The sequence below is a fragment of the Nerophis lumbriciformis genome, linkage group LG27 (assembly GCF_033978685.3).
Source record: "Nerophis lumbriciformis linkage group LG27, RoL_Nlum_v2.1, whole genome shotgun sequence".
NCBI classification, from domain to species: Eukaryota; Metazoa; Chordata; class Actinopteri; order Syngnathiformes; family Syngnathidae; genus Nerophis; species Nerophis lumbriciformis.
In genome coordinates, this window is record NC_084574.2 from 23,790,990 (window position 1) to 23,810,418 (window position 19,429).

A 19,429-nucleotide genomic window follows, 5' to 3' on the forward strand; every position below is an offset into this window, starting at 1 on the left:
TTATTTTATTTTTCAAAGTTTTACCCATCACGCAATATCCCTAAAAAAAGCTTCAAAGTGCCTGATTTTAACCATCGTTATAAACACCCGTCCATTTTCCTGTGACGTCACATAGTGATGCCAACACAAACAAACATGGCGCATAGAACAGCAAGCTATAGCGACATTAGCTCGGATTCAGACTCGGATTTCAGCGGCTTAAGCGATTCAACAGATTACGCATGTATTGAAACGGATGGTTGTAGTGTGGAGGCAGGTAGCGAAAACGAAATTGAAGAAGAAACTGAAGCTATTGAGCCATATCGGTTTGAACCGTATGCAAGCGAAACCGACGAAAACGACACGACAGCCAGCGACACGGGAGAAAGCAAGGACAAATTCGGCGATCGCCTTCTAACCAATGATTGGTATGTGTTTGTTTGGCATTAAAGGAAACTAACAACTATGAACTAGGTTTACAGCATATGAAATACATTTGGCAACAACATGCACTTTGAGAGTGCAGACAGCCCAATTTTCATCAACTAATATATTCTGTAGACATACCCTCATCCGCTCTCTTTTCCTGAAAGCTGATCTGTCCAGTTTTGGAGTTGATGTCAGCAGGCCAGGGAAGCTAGGGTCGATATTCTTCTCTTGATCATCTTCGGTGGCATAAGGGACGGTGTGAGCCAAGACATCCAGGGGGTTTAGCTCGCTCGTCTGCGGGAACAAACTGCCACCATTGCTTGCCGTGCTACCGAGGTCCTTTGTCCCTGAATTGCTCACACACTCCGGCAGATTCAATGGGGGTCTGGCGGCAGATTTCTTTTACTTTATCATTGGAAATGCATCTGCTTTGAGTGTCGCAGGATATCCACACATTCTTGCCATCTCTGTCGTAGCATAGCTTTCGTCGGTAAAGTGTGCGGAACAAACGTCTAATTCCTTGCCACTTTTGCATCTTTGGGCCACTGGTGCAACTTGAATCGTCCCTGTTCGTGTTGTTACACCCTCCGACAACAAACCGACGAAGCATGATGTCTCCAAGGTACGGAAAACAGTCGAAAAAACGGAAAATAACAGAGCTGATTTGACTCAGTGTTTGTAATGTGTTTGAGAAAATGGCAGATTGCTTCCCGATGTGACGTCACGTGACGTCATCGCTCCGAGAGCGAATAATAGAAAGGCGTTTAATTCGCCAAAATTCACCCATTTAGAGTTCGGAAATCGGTTAAAAAAATATATGGTCTTTTTTCTGCAACATCAAGGTATATATTGACGCTTACATAGGTCTGGTGATAATGTTCCCCTTTAATGGGAAAAGGGAAGCAATTATACTAAATACGGTTTTTCCGCATTTAAAATGGTAATACTGTCGAGTTTTACCGTGGTTGTCATTAATAACGTTTATCAGTACATCCCTAGTTGCACACACAAGTTTTTAAGTGACTGACAGGGGAAGTTAGTTAACAAGTGATATGTTTGTGTGGAAGTGTTATTATGGCAAAATTATTTGCAAACGTGTATCTCAATCTGTGCCTGTGTAATGCAATTCACGTGTCTGTATATCAATCCGTGTGTGTGTATAATCTGATCTATGTCTTTGATTTAAGGTGTACGCATTATGATTTGTTTGTGTGTAAAAAAAACTAAACAAAAAAAATCTTGTTTGTCCGTATTTCGATCGCCATGTGTATAAAAAAAAAAAAAATCATAAAAATGTTTTTAAATGTGTTTGAAGCAGGAACCCTCTATTGGCTGTCTTTTTACAAGTGATTTTGCAACACTTCTGTTGTGTACGACTTCTGTCTGTACAGCGATTTGAACATGTAAAAGGATTTATCTGTAACTTCCCCTTACCTTTCCTTATACTCACCACTAGTCGGCGCCTTGCAGCCACTCACATGAAAGTGACTTTTCATCAGTCAAAGTTGACTTATATAGCCCTTAATCACAAGTGTCTCAAAGGGCTGCACAAGCCACAACGACATCCTCGGCTCCGATCCCACATCAGGGCAAGAAAAAAACTCAACCCAATGGGATACAATGAGAAACCTCGGAGGGGACCGGTGCAATTGACTTACTCATCACTTACTGTAAATAAACGTTCATGTTTTGAAGTATCTTTGTGGTCAGAGGTATTTTTGTATTCACATAGGTTATCAGTAATTACATAGTGGCCGAAATGATTGCGTTTTCTCTGTCGGGGGGGCAGAGCTCTCCCTTAGAGATGCCATAAATACCTCCCCAAGACTCCTCGCAATGTAACTCTTAATTCCTCCCGAATGACATAGCTTCCCACAGTCGCCCTATCTCTAAGGGAGAGCTCTACCCCTCGGCGAAGGAAATGCGATCGTATCGGCCTCTGTTAGTGCAAAACATTAACTTTTATTTACAGCAGGTGATAAAAAAGTCCATTGTTCTTTGATAAGGCAACAGGAGTGTGAGTGGCTGCAAGGCGCCGACTGGTGGTGACTATAGGGAAAGGTAAGGGGAAGTTACAGACAAATCCTTTTACACGTTCAAATCGCTGTACAGGGCAGCACGGTGGAAGAGGGGTTAGTGCGTCTGCCTCACAATACGAAGGTCCTGAGTAGTCTTGGGTTCAATCCCGGGCTCGGGATCTTTCTGTGTGGAGTTTGCATGTTCTCCCCGTGACTGCGGGGGTTCCCTCCGGGTACTCTGGCTTCCTCCCACCTCCAAAAACATGCACCTGGGGATAGGTTGATTGGAAACAGTAAATTGGCCGTAGTGTGTGAATGGGAGTGTGAATGTTGTCTGTCTATCTGTGTTGGCCCTGCGATGAGGTGGCGACTTGTCCAGGGTGTACCCCGCCTTCCGCCCGTTTGTAGCTGAGATAGGCTCCAGCGCCCCCCGCGACCCCGAAGGGAATAAGCGGTAGAAAATGGATGGATGGAAATCGCTGTACAGTGTACAGACAGACAAGTCATACACGGCAGTGTTGCAAAGTCACATGTAAAAAGACAGCCAATGGAGGGTTTTTGCTTCACACACATCTAAATACACACACACACACCAAGTTGTTTTTTTTATTACACATGCCAATCGAAATGCGGACCGATATTTTTTTACACACAGACAAATCATAACACGGACAGACAACTTAAAACACACACAGGAATTGGATTACATATGCACAGATTGAGATACACGTTTGCAAATAATTTTGGTACAATAATACTTCCATATGTATGACTGTGTAGTGTGTACCAAAGCTAAACCAAAATACTAAACATGACAAATTGAAACACAGCATCCCCAGCTTCAAATAGGGCTCAAAAGTGTGACGTGGAAACGTCATGCAATGTGGTTCTTGCTTGACTTAGAATAGCTTATTTACATGGTTGAATACAACACTGTGTCCTAAAGTACTTTTTTTCTTTTAACAAATTCAAAACACGGCGTGAACGTGAGACATAATTAACTGCCTTAATCGTTGTCATGATCGATTCAGGGGGGGGAAACGATTTACTAAGATTTGTCTCATTTCCAGCGCAGAAGCAAAGCCAAGTGAGTCGGGTTAGTGAGCTAGTAAAGAGACGATGAATAACTTGGAAAGCAACCATGAGACGATCAAACTTTACTTTTAACGCCATCACCTGGTACATATTGGTGTGGTTATGGGTTACGAACAACGTACAGTATTTGTAAAAAGGCAATGAACCTATTCATAGATCAATAACTGAGAAGACTTGAAATATTTCACACATTATTGCACTATGTATTTCAGTCTTGAAATATATTTAGTTACAGTTAGTTAATATTTAGTTAGTAAACAAATTTCTCCAGGAGACACCACACAGTGGTATGTCCTGTTGACTTACCTATGAAAAGACAACTGTATTCTCTTTCTGATGTAAAATTCCCAGGTCTTGCACACACCCAAAGTTGGTTTGTCCGTGAGCATTTCCCGACTTTGCATTTCGAAATGTTTGGCCCATATAAAAACTGACTGTTTACGACTAGATACAGGACACATTCGGCAGCTTGCTCAACTCTCGTCAATTGGTCGTGCTTATATGGATCAATTCCACCAGTTGTATTTATTTTTAAGATGGCGAGCCTTTTGAAAAGGGTCCAGTTGGTTTCGGTGTTTAATCCAGTTTGTTGCTCTCTCTCACAATATCGTTAGTTGAGTACAGCCATGTAAACAAAAACTTTGTGAATCAACAAAGGCTACCAAGCCTCCACAATGCATTGCGAAATGCTCGTAACTCAGCTTGCAATTTAAAGCATAACAAGAAGCTGAGAGAGAGCTTGTATCTCAAATTACGTTCTACAAGTATTCCTTACTTAGGCATCATCATGTGAGAAATGTACACAAATATTAGCGTGTCAACACAATATGATTATACCGAACGTTTTACCTTTTTCTATGTCCCGCTGCTCTACTTTCCCCCTTCATATGCAGAGTTGCATAAAACAGACCTCTCACTATTTCCCTTGCCGTAAGATACTATTCATTGTTGTAAACCAGCAGATGATGTTGACGAGAGAGCAGAACGATGGACGGCACCATGACACTGATTCTCTTTAAATTGATCAGCTGGACATGATGGCATCAACAGGGAGGAACAAAGAAGTAGTCAGTAGTTGAACTGCTCCTCCTCTGTTTTTTAAAATGTTTTTAAAATGATGTGAATGTATTAAACTATGTCCAAAAGGAGAACTAAACATATAATATCTTAATGTTTGTATTACCATATTATCTGGACTATAAGGCGCACTTAAAATCCCTTTTTTTTCCTCAAAACTCGACAGTGCGTCTTATAACCCGGTGCGCCTAATCAAGGTCAAGGTCAAGGTTCAACTTTATTGTCCCCGCGGGGAAATTTGTCTTGGGCACAGTGCATCATTGCTTTCTTAACATACCCAAAAATAACAGAACAAAAACACAAGCACAGACACAACCACAACCATACAACTAACATTTAAACATCAGAACATGGAGCTTGATAGACATAGGTGGCACTTTGATGTAGGCATAAAATCTACAGTATGGAGATAAAGATAAAGTACCAATGTGCATTGCACTAGAGCTCATGGATAAAGTGCTGTGTGCTAAAGTGCTTAGTTCTAAAGTGCTATGTGCTAAAGTGCTATGTGCTAAAAAGTGCTAACCTATGTATTAAAATTGTATTGCACATTGTTGGTCAGCTTAATGTAAGGAATATGTTTGGTTGATCATATCCACCTTGAAGACATTTTATTTGGTACATGGTGTAATGATAAGTGTGACTAGTAGATGGCAGTCAAACATATGAGATGAGCGTAGGTTGCACCGTTTGATGTGCTTCAACATAGGAGTATTATTATGGTGTGTGTATAAGGTAAGACATATTATCTGGCGTTTTGTTTCACAATATTATGCAAAATTAACTTTTCTTACCCTTTAGTACCTGCTGATCTGTATTTGGGATCTGCATAAAGCCTGAAAAATTGTGAGCATCCGCCTTTGTAGTCCGTGGCGACACCGTAGTCGATAAGCTTCTTTTTCTCTATCTTCTTGTTATGGGACATTCATCCTCCACTGTTGTCATTTCTAATATAAAGTAGTGTAAAGTTCTTACTTATATCTGTCAGTAAACTCGCCATGAAAGTGATAAAACATACCGGTGTAGTGAGTTTCTATAATTCACCCAAGGAACTATAGTTATTAGAGTTCAGGTCGGACGGTTTTTCACAATCATGTTGTTGTTTCCGGATGAGGAGATGCTGCTCCGTTATTGATTGAAGTAAAGTCTGAATGTCATTAAAACAGTTAGCTCAATCTTTTGACACTTCTTCCACTCCCGTCCTTGCACGCTATACCGCTACAACAAAGATGACGGGGAGAAGACACTGCGGAAGGGTACCAAACTAAGTGTGAACAAGATTCTCGTAATGCCCAGTAATACTGACTCAAGCTGCTTCTTCTTCTACAACTGTACTCCTGTCTTATCAGGGGAAGCAACATGATGTTAATGTTTGTGTGTGCATTTTTGTCAGGCGCATGGACCTTCTTGTGGTTTGTGTGTTTCTGCCTGTTGGCCAGTCACTGGGGTCGCACACATGACATCAGCGGTATCCCCCAGGATGCTGCACGTGCAACCGTGGCCTTCTCCTTCTTTTCCATTGCCACCTGGGTAAGCCAGCCTACTTTTTTTTTTTTTGTGGTTGTTAGAACCATCAATATGCTGTCATAGCTGGGAGTGTCTAGATCAGGGTTCAGCAACCTTTAATTATAAAAATCAATTAAGCTGCCTCTTCCACTAAAGGAAAATAGTCTGGAGCCACAAAACATAACACAGCTTATAAACTTTTAAATGTTTTCATCTTTTTTTTTGCTATATTTATGTTGTAAGAGGTAATTTTCACATTTAAACCAATACGGTACTTGGGAAACAATACTGATACTTTTCAGCCCTTTTTGTGTGTGTTATTAAATGTACATTTTAAAAAAATAAAATCAATTTTTTTTTAAGTAACGTTTAAAAATGTGATTATGATAACTGTACAGTTGTGATATCTTTTTTTTTAATTACATTTTCAAGATGTTAGATGGCAGTAGTTTAGACTATGGTATGTTGCCTAGCTAGAAAGTAATCTTTGCCATTAAGTTGAATGTGCCAGCCTAGTTTTATGCTACGCCCTACAAAGTGTTTATACTATAAACATTGTACTTATTACACACCAGCTGTTTGATTATAGGGTAAAGTGCATCTCAGTTGTCGTTTTCATTACCAAAGTTGGAGGTGTTGAAATTGCCATGTAAAATACTGCTAATTAGTAGCATGTCTATGGAAAATGTAATTTTTAAATTAGCATTGACCTAGTGCATTTAGAAAAGAGGAGCCTTACTGTTTTCTATCAGGAATACTTGCTTTGTTGGCATAAAATATTGCAACATTACATAAAGACAGTCCGACTGAGTCCGCTTTGAGTGCTGTTTAAGTGTTTGTTTCCTCGCCAAGTGTTTGAGCCTGTGTCTTGTCTGCAACCGGACGTCACATCACATGTAACAAAGGTATCGAAATGTGTCACCGTTAGAGTTTATGTGACTCTATTCCAGGGATGTCAAACTGGTTTTCATTGAGGGCCACATCGCAGTTATGGTTGCCATCAGAGAATGAATTTGCCTCTGGATTTCATTATTAATTATATATAGATTTTTTTTTTAAGTTGACTGTCGATTTTACAGTAAAAACTTTACATTTACAAAATGTTACTGTAAAAAAAATTTTTTTTTTCTTACATTTTACGGTAAATATAAAATCAGTACCACTGTTTTGTTTTTTTACGGACAAAGTTGGCGGCTTAATTGCCAGAATTTTACTATTAAATTGACATTGGTTTTTACAACATCCATCCATTTTCTACCGCTTGTCCCTTTTGGGGTCGCACATTATATTGTTAATGGAAAAACAGTACAAGTTTCTTTTTTTATTCTAGTAACTTAGCTGCCAGGTTTTCTACCGTAAAAACAAATGTACCGTCTTTCCATTTCCAGTAATACACCGTTAAAAACAAGAATTGTAGATTCCACAGTCAAAAACTGGCAGCTCAGTCAACAGAATTTTAACACAAAAAACAGTAGTAGTTTTTTTTCAATTTACAGTAATATGCTGGAAAGAACAACATAAAATGTATTGTCATTTGTATTAATTTGATGGTTCATTTGCTCTAAAGTTAAGTATTTTTATTTATACAAAAACATGTTTGGAAAGTATGATAGTATACTGTTATATTTGTTGCACTTTTTCATTTATTTATTTATTTCAGGCAATGACATTAAAAAAAGTACAAAGTTGACAACACATAATAATATAAATTAATATAGTGCAAAAGGTAATGTACAGTATGCAATGCATGATTGTCTAGTTTTGCCTGAAAGAGAGTGGGAAGAAGATAACTTATTTAATCCCACCCACAGTTCTCCAATATTGGATTTATTAATCAGTATGGAATTTGAAGCGTACATACAGTACAGGCAAAAAGTTTGGACACACCTTCTCATTCAATGGGTTTTCTTTATTTTCATGACTATTTACATTGTAGATTGTCACTGAAGACATCAAAACTATGAATGAACACATGTGGAGGTATATACTTCACAAAAAACGTTAAAATAACTGAAAACATGTTTTATATTCTAGTTTCTTCAAAATAGCCACCCTCTGCTGCTCTGATTACTTTTTCGCACACAGTTTGCATTCTCTTAACAAGCTTCAAGAGGTAGTCACCTGAAAGGGTTTTCACTTCACAGGTGTCATAATTTTGATGTCTTCAATGACAATCTACAATGTAAATAGTCATGAAAATAAAGAAAACTCATTGCAATGAAGATTTGGCCTGTACTGTATATTTTTTCCGTCAAAATGAAAAAAATCCATTACATTTAGTGAGAAAATATTAAGTACTTTATTGACACATATCATTTCCAGGTGTTTGCGGGCCAGATCTGGCCCCCGGGCCTTGAGTTTGACACCTTTGCTCTATACCAAGTACAAACCCCGTTTCCATATGAGTTGGGAAATTGTGTAAATATAAACGGAATACAATGATTTGCAAATCATTTTCAACCCATATTCAGTTGAATATGCTACAAAGACAACATATTTGATGTTCAAACTGATAAACATTTTTTTTTGCAAGTAATCATTAACTTTAGAATTTAAGGCCAGCAACACGTGACAAAGAAGTTGGGAAAGGTGGCAATAAATACTGATAAAGTTGAGGAATGCTCATCAAACACTTATTTGGAACATCCCACAGGTGAACAGGCAAATTGGGAACAGGTGGGTGCCATGATTGGGTATACAAGTAAATTCCATGAAATGCTCAGTCATTCACAAACAAGGATGGGGCGAGGGTCACCACTTTGTCAACAAATGCGTGAGCAAATTGTTGAACAGTTTAAGAAAAACCTTTCTCAACCAGCTATTGCAAGGAATTTAGGGATTTCACCATCTACGGTCCGTAATATCATCAAAGGGTTCAGAGAATCAGGAGAAATCACTGCATGTAAGCAGCTAAGCCCGTAACCTTCGATCCCTCAGGCTGTACTGCATCAACAAGAGACATCAGTGTGTAAAGGATATCACCACATGGGCTCAGGAACACTTCAGAAACCCACTGTTAGTAACTACAGTTGGTCGTTACTTCTGTAAGTGCAAGTTAAAACTCTCCTATGCAAGGCGAAAACCGTTTATCAACAACACTCAGAAACGGCGTCGGCTTCGCTGGGCCTGAGCTCATCTAAGATGGACTGATACAAAGTGTAAAAGTGTTCTGTGGTCTGACGAGTCCACATTTCAAATTGTTTTTGGAAACTGTGGACGTCGTGTCCTCCGGACCAAAGAGGAAAAGAACCATCCGGATTGTTATTGGCGCAAAGTTGAAAAGCCAGCATCTGTGATGGTATGGGGGTGTATTAGTGCCCAAGACATGGGTAACTTACACATCTGTGAAGGCGCCATTAATGCTGAAAGGTACATACAGGTTTTGGAGCAACATATGTTGCCATCCAAGCAACGCTACCATGGACGCCCCTGCTTATTACAGAAAGACAATGCCAAGCCACGTGTTACATCAACGTGGCTTCACAGTAAAAGAGTGCGGGTACTAGACTGGCCTGCCTGTAGTCCAGCCTGTCTCCCATTGAAAATGTGTGGCGCATTATGGAGCCTAAAATACCACAACGGAGACCCCCGGACTGTTGAACAACTTAAGCTGTACATCAAGCAAGAATGGGAAAGAATTCCACCTGAGAAGCTTAAAAAATGTGTCTCCTCAGTTCCCAAAGGTTTACTGAGTGTTGTTAAAAGGAAAGGCCATGTAACACAGTGGTGAACATGCCCTTTCCCAACTACTTTGGCACGTGTTGCAGCCATTAAATTCTAAGTTAATTATTATTTGCAAAAAAAAAAAAAGTTTGAGTTTGAACATCAAATATCTTGTCTTTGTAGTGCATTCAAGTGAATAAGGGTTGAAAAGGATTTGCAAATCATTGTATTCCGTTTATATTTACATTCACGTCCTTACAGACAATTGGAAATTTTAGATCTGTTATCAAAAAAAGATATGCACATTTCCTCGACTCCAGTATTAAAAAAAAATCTCTCAGCAAGGAGGCCGAAGAGTGCTGAGCCCTGGTCTAGGTCCTTGTCCAAGAATAGAGGCAATGGAAGGTTGAAATGTTCAGGTTAACACAGCTTGAGGAATAATTATTGCTTGGTCATTACTGCTTTCCTGACTTTTTGTTTGCTCGTGCAGGCAATCCTCACCTACTTCGCCTTGGGTCGCTTCCGTCGAGGCGCAAGTGACGTCACCATCCCAACGTACAGCGAGCAACCTGCGGATCAACACACTCCCTACCCGCCGACGTACGCCCCCACCTCCTATAACCCCACGCCGTACACCCCCACCACTTATGCGGCCTACCCCAGCATACCCGACACGGATCAACAGCTTCCCTTCACCACAAACCTGCAGCCACAAGGCTATCAGCCGCCCACTTACTGACGCAAAGCGGACGCCTTACAGAGCTTCCGGCTGGTTTGTTGGTAGATCGCGGTTGCGTGGCACTCGTCCGCCACCGTGTCATATTGATACAGCTTTTCTCATATTGCTAAAACCTGACAAGTTGAGAGATGAGGGACACTTGCAGATTGCGTCCAAGGCGTCAAGCTCTCTGGACTGCCGTCAGATCTTGACTTGATCAGACCGAGTGCCTAATCTGACCTGAGTGCTACGACAACACTTACCTCAAGCAGGCAAAAGGAATGTACGTGCAGGGTTGTTGTGACACTGCCAAGAACAGTTGATGATACTGTTCACTTGCATTCGTACACCTTTCTTTGTGAAATGTTGCCTTTTTAATCATCACCTGTGCCACCATTTATGTGGATAACATCTTCTTTTCCATGAATTGAATAATTTATCTTTACAACACTCGAAGTCATTCGTGGTTGAGTAAAAAATAGTTGTGGCTCCCAACAATCTTTGAGATAGTTTTTTTTGGTACTTTTTATGAGTGTCTAAAAAGACCCGCTTGTACAGATGCCTTTCAAACGTGTGGCTTACATTTAGATAGAGGTGATTAGCAGAAAACACATAATGCTGAAGCAATTGAACAGTAACTAATTAATAGAAACATATGCTGAAAGAGCAACCATAAGTTTCACCTCAGTCCTGGGAGACTTCTTGTGCTAAAGTTGTCATGACTACAAAACACAAAACCGGTGAAGTAGGCACGTTGTGTAATTCGTGATTAAAACAGAATACAATGATTTGCAAATCCTTTTCAACTTCTATTCAATTGAATAGACTGCAAAGACAAGATATTTAATGTTGGCACTGAGAAACTTTTTTGCAAATAATCATTAACTTAGAATTTAATAGCAGCAACACGTTGCAAAAAAGTTGGCATAGGGGCATTTTTACCACTGTGTTACATGGCCTTTCCTTTTAACAACACTCAGTAAACGTTTGGGAACTGAGGAGACCAATTTTTGAAGCATTTCAGGTGGAATTATTTCCCATTCTTGCTTGATGTACAGCTTAAGTTGTTCAACAGTCCGGGGTCTCTGTTGTGGTATTTTAGGCTTCATAATGCGCCACACATTTTCAATGGGAGACAGGTCTGGACTACAGGCAGGCCAGTCTAGTACCTGCACTCTTTTATTATGAAGCCACGCTGTTGTAACACGTGCAGAATGTGGCTTGGCATTGTCTTGCTGAAATAAGCAGGGGCGTCCATGATAACGTTGCTTGGATGGCAACATATGTTGCTCCAAAACCTGTATGTACCTTTCAGCATTAATGGTGCCTTCACAGATGTGTAAGTTACCCATGCCTTGGGCACTAATACACCCCCATACCATCACAGATACTGGCTTTTGAACTTTGCGCGTTTAACAGTCCGGATGGTTATTTTTCTCTTTGGTCCGGAGGACATGACGTCCACAGTTTCCAAAAACAATTTCAAATGTGGACTTGTCAGACCACAGAACACTTTTCCACTTTGCGTCAGTCCATCTTAGATGAGCTCGGGCCCAGTGAATCCGGCAGCGTTTCTGGGTGTTGTTGATAAATGGCTTTCGCTTTGCATAGTAGAGTTTTAACTTGCACTTACAGATGTAGTGACAAACTGTAGTTACTGACGGTGATTTTCTGAAGTTTTCCTGAGCCCATGTGGTGATATCCTTTACACACTGATGTCTGTTTTTGATTACTCCAGATTCTCTAAACCTTTTGATGATATTACGGATGGTGAAATCCCTAAATTCCTTGAAATAGCTGGTTGAGAAATGTTGTTCTTAAACAATTTGCTCATGCATTTGTTCACAAAGTGGTGACCCTCACCCCATCCTTGTTTGTGAATGACTGAGCATTTCATGGAAGCTGCTTTTATACCCAATCATGGCACCCACCTGTTCCCAATTAGCCTGTTCACCTGTGGGATGTTCCAAATAAGGGTTTGATGAGCATTCCTCAACTTTCTCAGTCTTTTTTGCCACTCCTGCCAGCTTTTTTGAAATAATGTTGCAGGCATCAAATTCCAAATGAGCTAATATTTGCAACAAATAACAAAGTTTCTCAGTTTGAATGTTAAATATCTTGTCTTTGCAGTGTTTTCAATTGAATATAAGTTGAAAAGGATTTGCAAATCATTGCATTCTGTTTTTATTTACCATTTACACAACGTGCCAATTTCACTGGTTTTGGGTTTTGTAAATATAAAACATTCTATGAGGATAAAGTGACTTTTTTTTATTGATATTTTAAGTGACCTTTAAAGAGTTGCTCTTGGACTGCAACATTTTATTACATCATTCCTGACCCCCCAAAATCAAGAATTACTTCATAAAGCCCACAAAATCATGTGACAGTGGAATCGGTTTTAGTCCGGGTCCGCCATGTTCTTATTACCTAAAAGTGCCATCCTAAATCGACATAAAATATAACCTCTAAAGCGGTTTCTTGATGAAAAAGCTGTCAGTTTATGTTGACATGAGTAGATTTGTGCTCAAGTTTAAATCAATGAAAACAAAGGAAGGAAAGGAAGCTCCACATACTTTCAAAGCTTCATCATAACGCCAAAAAACTTCAGCCCTTCTTTCAGTCACCTTTCTGCAAAACAATGCACTAATACATTTTGCACAAATAGAAGAATACCATGTCAACAAACTGCAATAGTTTGAAAAATCATTCATCACCACCTGGCTTCCTTTCTCCCTGACTAAAATCACAAGGAAAGGAGTTACTTGAGTTATCGCTACAATCGCTTATGTTGACAGTCAGCCAATTCGAGGAATGTCAACTTAAACAGGTTCCACTATATTAAACTGTTTTAATCACCTGACTGCTTGTATCTTGCCATTCAACTGCTAGTTTATTCATGACCTCTCAACAGTGCTAGTGTTTTGCTTTATTTGATGGGCAAAATACTCAAATTACTTTCTGATTTTTTTATTTTTTTTTAGGCAAACCCTGACTAAATTCTAGGTTTAATTTGATCTGTTCCTGTTGAAAATGTGGTTTTAAAGAATCCAGATTAGTTTGTCACCTGATCTAAAGCATATATATTCAACAAGGTTGATTTTTATTGGAGATGCTAAACCAGCCCGGGGGCCGCATGCATGTTGATCTTTTCAATCTGGCCCACCGGACATTCCCAAATTGTTTTTAGATCTTTAAGATGGAAACTGTAGCTGCCATTATGATGTGCAGTGATGTTTCCACAGAGTGTTTCCAGAGAGGCCAGCCTGAAATGCGGGTGTCAGGAACAGACGCGGAAGTAGATTTTTACAACAAAGTTCTTAAACTTAGTGATATATCAAATTGTAAGAGGGGGTTGTTTCCCCTTAGCGTTCATACTTCGCTGTTTGTTATATTTTTATTGTGTTTCGCTTGATTGTAAAATATGTCAATCGCGAGGGGGTGTGACGGTCATATGTTGTCAATATTCAGTGTTTTATCGTTCATAGATAATATTGTAAATCCCACATTCTTTATTTTCATGTACATTCTGGGTGTCTCCATCCATCCATTTTGTACCACTTGTCCCTTTTGGGGTCGCGGGGGTGCTGGAGCCTATCTCAGCTGCTTCGGGCGGAAGGCGGGGTACACCCTGGACAAGTCGCCACCTCATCACAGGGCGAAAACAGACAGACAGACAACATTCACACTCACATTCACACACTAGGGCCAATTTAGTGTTGCCAATCAACCTATCCCCAGGTGCATGTTTTTGGAGGTGGGAGGAAGCCGGAGTACCCGGAGGGAACCCACGCAGTCACGGGGAGAATATGAAAACTCCACACAGAAAGATCCCGAGCCCAGGTATGAACCCAGGACTATTCAGGACCTTTGTATTGTGAGGCACATGCACTAACCCCTGTATCACCGTGCTGCCTCTGGGTGTCTCATTCAGGAAAAAAACGTAAAGTTCCATTCCGTTTTATTTGAAAGAATCCGGATTACTTTGTAGCCTGATCTAAAGCACAGATCTTGAACAAAGTTGATTTATTTTCTTTTAATTATTGGAGGTCCTAAACCAGACCTGGGCAAATTAAGGCCCGGGGGCCGCATGCGTGTTGAGCTTTTCAATCTGGCCCGCCGGACATTCCCAAATAATCTTTTTTAGATCTTTAAGATGGGAACTGTCGCTGCCTTTATGATGTGCAGTGATGTTTTCAGATTACCGCAAGTCTTGAACTATGCAAAGTATTTCAATGGTTGGAATTTGCGCTTTTGCATGATATACCAGTTATTATGGTAATCTAATTAGTTACTATGGTAATATATGTCACAGCAGCTCAGACGAGGCACCAAGCAGTGTGGGTGGGGAGCGTTTCCACAGAGTGTTTCCAGAGCGGCCAGCCTGAAATGCGGCTGTCAGAGACAGATGCGGAAGGAGATTTTTACAACAAAGTTCTAAAGCTTAGTGATATATCAGATTGTAGGTGGGGTTTTTTTTTTACCCGTCGCGTTCATATTTCGCTGTGTTTGTTGCATTTTTGTTGCATTTCGCTTGATTGTAAAATATGTCGATGGAGAGGGGGTGTGACATTCATATGTTGTCAATATTCAGTGTTTTATCGGTCATAGTTAATATTGTAAATCCCACATTCTTTATTTTCATGTACATTCTGGGTGTCTCATTCAGGGAAAAAAAACATAAAATTCCATTCCGTTTTTTTCTGGTGGTCAGTCATAGCGTTTTTTTAGCACTCAGACATTATTGTGACGTTTTGTATCAGATATACCAGTCCCCAGACACATTTTTTTCTCTAAATTTGGCCCCCCGAGTCAAAATAATTGCCTTGGCCTGTGCTAAACCCTCCATCAACACCTCATTCGTAGGAACAAGTAGACATTTCAGACAATTATAATGTACTCTATGTATTATTACAATTGACAGAAACTGCCAAGATAGAAGTTGACTTGTCAAGAGAAATTATACAGTAATTTTAAACTTCCAAACTGTCAGCAACTCAAGATTTACACTTTTTAAACTAAAAAACAGAACAATGACTTGTGTTACAAATAGTGGTTTAATACAACACATTCAACAAATAAAGCTCAATATTTGTCGCAATTGGCTGTTAAACTTAGTAAATATTGCCGAGTTTAGAAACCCAGGGATGACCACGCCCCCGTGCTCCTGGGACCTCATTTGATTGGTCGCTGTAAAGTCTCCTTCTTCTTCTTCTGGCTGCTCTCGCTGATTTCTCATGTAGTGCTCGTGCGCCACTTTGGCCCCCACCGGTCGCTGAGGGAAAATGAATCGCTGTCTTGTTCATTATGACACCTGCTGAATTTTATTAAGGTAGAGATGTGATGAAAAGTTGACAACATTTCACTCGCCAGTCGTCATCATGCCAAATACAAATTGTACACACTGCCAGCAGCCAGGAAGCAGCGACGCCGAACGTCCACTTTTAGAGGTAGGGTAGACTTGTCTTCTATGATATTAATACTGTTAAATACGATTAAATTGTGATTAAACTGCATGCTCTAGTCTATGCTATCGTTACGTGGCCCTTTGTTGTGAAAAGGCGCGTTCTTCTTCAGAAGCTGTGTTGTTTTCCTTCAGAAACTATTAGGAACCATGATGATTTAAGTTTGTTTGACAGGCAGTTGATATGTGTTGCTATAGACGGTGCTTTAAACAATATAAGCAATTTAACGTTAGATCAGACCTGGGCAAAATGCGGCCCGCCGGACGTTCTACTATAAGACCTTTAATATTAAAATGGTCGCCGCCATTATGATGTGCAGTGCTGTTTTTAAATGACCGTAAGTCTTGAACTACAGAGAGTATTTAAATGGTTGGAATTGCGCTTTAGAGTGTTTTACGAGTTATTACGGTAATCTACGTCACAGCAGCTCAGACGATGAACATAGAGTGGGCGGGGTTTGTTTTCAGAGCAGCCAACCCCAAACGCATGTGTCAGTAATAGATGCGGAAGCAAATTTTGACAACAAATTCATGCATAAAAGTGATAATATATCATATTGTAGGTGTTTATTACCTTTTGCATTCATATTTGGCTGCTTGTTACATTTTTGTTGCGTTTTGCTTGATTGTAAAAGATGTCTATTAGTGATGGGTTGATGAGGCGTCATGAAGCGTTTCGACACATTGCAAAACTGTATTGATACTGTGTCACTAAATACTGACATCTGCTGGACATTAAAAATCCCTACAGGCAACCTATGGACCGACTCAACTGACACTGATTTTATGACCTAGTATATACAATAAACCAAGTCATTGTATTTCATTTAGGATTATTTCATATATTCATTTACATAAAAACATATTTTTATCTTTTTTAGATACAGTCAGTAAATAATGTGAACATGTATCATAACATGGAAATCTCAGAGAACGTGTTGTGAATGAGGATGCTTGTGGACTGGGAATTTTTTATTTTATTTTTTTACACATTTTTATTAAAAAAAACAGTTTTTCCACCGTATTAAATTTTAGACGATTTCTGTTCTTAGTTATTTCTCCGGCTGTAGAAAAGACCCGCTCACAGGGCACAGAGGAGGCGTCAGTGCGACACAGTTCACGTATCGGTCACGTGACCGAAACAGCTCCTGATCGGTACGTGACTTTCTAAAAGCGGTACGCGCACCGACACATGGTTTTGCTCTATGAGCTCGACGCATGCGCCGATTCATCGGTGTGGCCGGATCCATCACTAATGTCTATGGAGGAGCTGGTCTGAGAAGTAAAAGAGGAGCGATGTTCATATGTTAAATGATAAATAAATGATAAATGGGTTGTACTTGTATAGCGCTTTTCTACCTTCAAGGTACTCAAAGCGCTTTGACACTACTTCCACATTTACCCATTCACACACACATTCACACACTGATGGAGGGAGCTGCCATGCAAGGCGCTAACCAGCACCCATCAGGAGCAAGGGTGAAGTGTCTTGCTCAGGACACAACGGACATGACGAGGTTGGTACTAGGTGGGGATTGAACCGGGGACCCTCGGGTCACGCACGGCCACTCTTCCACTGCGCCACGCCGTTAAGTTAAAGAACCACTGATAGTCTCTCTCTCACACACACACACACACACACACACACACACACACACACACACACACACACACACACACACACACACACACACACACTAGGTGTGGTGAAATTACTCTCTGCATTTGACCCACCCCCTGGGAGGTGTGGAGAGCAGTGAGCAGCAGTGGTGGCCGCGCTCGAGAGTCATATTTGGTGATCCAACCCCAATTCCAACCCTTGATGCTGAGTGCTGTTGTTAATATTGAGTGTTTTATTGTTCCTAGTTATTATTGTAAATCCCACTTTCTTTATTTTCATGTACATTTTGGGTGTCCAATTGAGGTAAAAAAATTTAAAATTATTTTTTTAGGTGGTTTATCATAACTTTTTTTAGAATTCTATCGGACATTGTGACTTTTGTTATTAGTGTTCTTGAAACGGGACCCAAACACACATACTGTACAGCAGATGTTTACAGCTAAATGTGTATTTATACCAGTGTTTTTCAACGTTTTTTGAGCCAAGGCACATTTTTGGCATTGAAAAAATGCAGATGCACACCACCAGCAGAAATCATTAAAAAACGAAACTCAGTTGAAAGTAAAGAGTCGTCTCAATTGTTGGGTATGACTTTAAACCATAACCAAGCATGCATCAATATAGCTCTTGTCTCAAAGTAGGTGTACTGTCACCACCTGTCACGTCACTCCCTGACTTATTTGGAGTTTTTTTTGCTGTTTTCCTGTGTGTGTAGTTTTAGTTCTTGTCTTGCGCTCCTATTTTGGTGGCTTTTTCTGGTATTTTCCTGTAGCAGTTTCATGTCTTCCTTTGAGCGATATTTCCCGCATCTACTTTGTTTTAGCAATCAAGAATATTTCAGTTGTTTTTTATCCTTCTTTGTGGGGACATTGTTGATTGTCAAGTCATGTTCGGATGTACTTTGTGGGCGCCGTCTTAGTTCCACAGTAAGTCTTTGCTGTCGTCCAGCATTCTCTTTTTATTTACTTTGTAGCCAGTTCAGTTTTAGTTTCGTTCTGCATAGCCTTCCCCAAGCTTCAATGCCTTTTCTTAGGGGCACTCACCTTTTGTTTATTTTTGGTTTAAGCATTAGATACTTTTTTACCTGCACACTGTCTCCCGCTGTTTCCGACATCTACAAAGAATTAGCTACCGGCTGCCACCTACTGATATGAAAGAGTATTACACGGTTACTCTGTCGAGTAGACAGCACTGACACTCAACAACGACACATCATTTGCAGACTATAATTACTGGTTTGGAAAAAATATTTTTACCCCAAATAGGTGAAATTAAATAATCTCCCACGGCACACCAGACTGTATCTCACGGCACACTAGTGTGCCGCGGCACAGTGGTTGAAAAACACTGATTTATACACACATACACATTGGCCCCCCCCAGACATGATTTTTCTCTCAATGTGGCCCCCGAGTCAAAATATTTTCCCAGCTCTGCATTAGACATTCACTAAGATTTCTTTATTTCTTTCATCGTAGAGATTTGTGAGAAAAACTACAGATTTCGGCCATTTTGCAAGTTATGCAGGTAATCTATTAATAAAAGTAGAGTTGTGTTTTCTTCCGGCACCGAAGGTGGCGTACTCAAGGCACAAGCGAGATACTTTGCATCGACCAATCAAATGAGCTCTGGGGAGGGCGGGGCGTGGTCATCCCTGCTCTGCCCTGGAGTTTCTAAACTCGCTTGCGCCAGGGTTCGGGGCGCATGCGCACTAAACAAGAGCGCTGTTTACGAACGAAAATAAATACAAGCAACGCGACAAGCGGTAGAAAATAGATGGATGCAATGGGCGCAGTGCTGTAGTTAAACAGGTAAGTGAAACCGTCACTCCACACACCACTGTTGCGATTGGAGTCGTC

The 19,429-nt window shown here is 40.3% G+C and overlaps 2 protein-coding genes across 4 annotated transcripts in view; both read left to right on the forward strand.

Annotated features, from left to right (window-relative positions):
- Positions 1-10,983, forward strand: part of syngr2b (synaptogyrin 2b) — a 39,186-nt gene extending 28,203 nt beyond the window's left edge. The window contains exons 3-4 of the mRNA XM_061988339.1: positions 5,992-6,128; positions 10,258-10,983. Coding sequence (XP_061844323.1) covers positions 5,992-6,128; positions 10,258-10,506 — 386 coding nt within the window. The 3' untranslated portion in view covers positions 10,507-10,983. The remainder of the gene's footprint in view (positions 1-5,991; positions 6,129-10,257) is intronic.
- Positions 10,984-15,760: 4,777 nt separating this feature from the next.
- Positions 15,761-19,429, forward strand: part of LOC133624618 (kynurenine formamidase) — a 54,797-nt gene continuing 51,128 nt past the window's right edge. Inside the window, exon 1 of one of the 3 annotated variants that reach the window (XM_061988336.2) lies at positions 15,761-15,935. In XM_061988336.2, coding sequence (XP_061844320.1) covers positions 15,867-15,935 — 69 coding nt within the window. In that variant the 5' untranslated portion in view covers positions 15,761-15,866. Of the gene's footprint in view, positions 15,936-19,290; positions 19,382-19,429 lie in introns of those variants that run through there. The other 2 variants (XM_072916388.1, XM_072916390.1) reach the window with 2 other exon arrangements.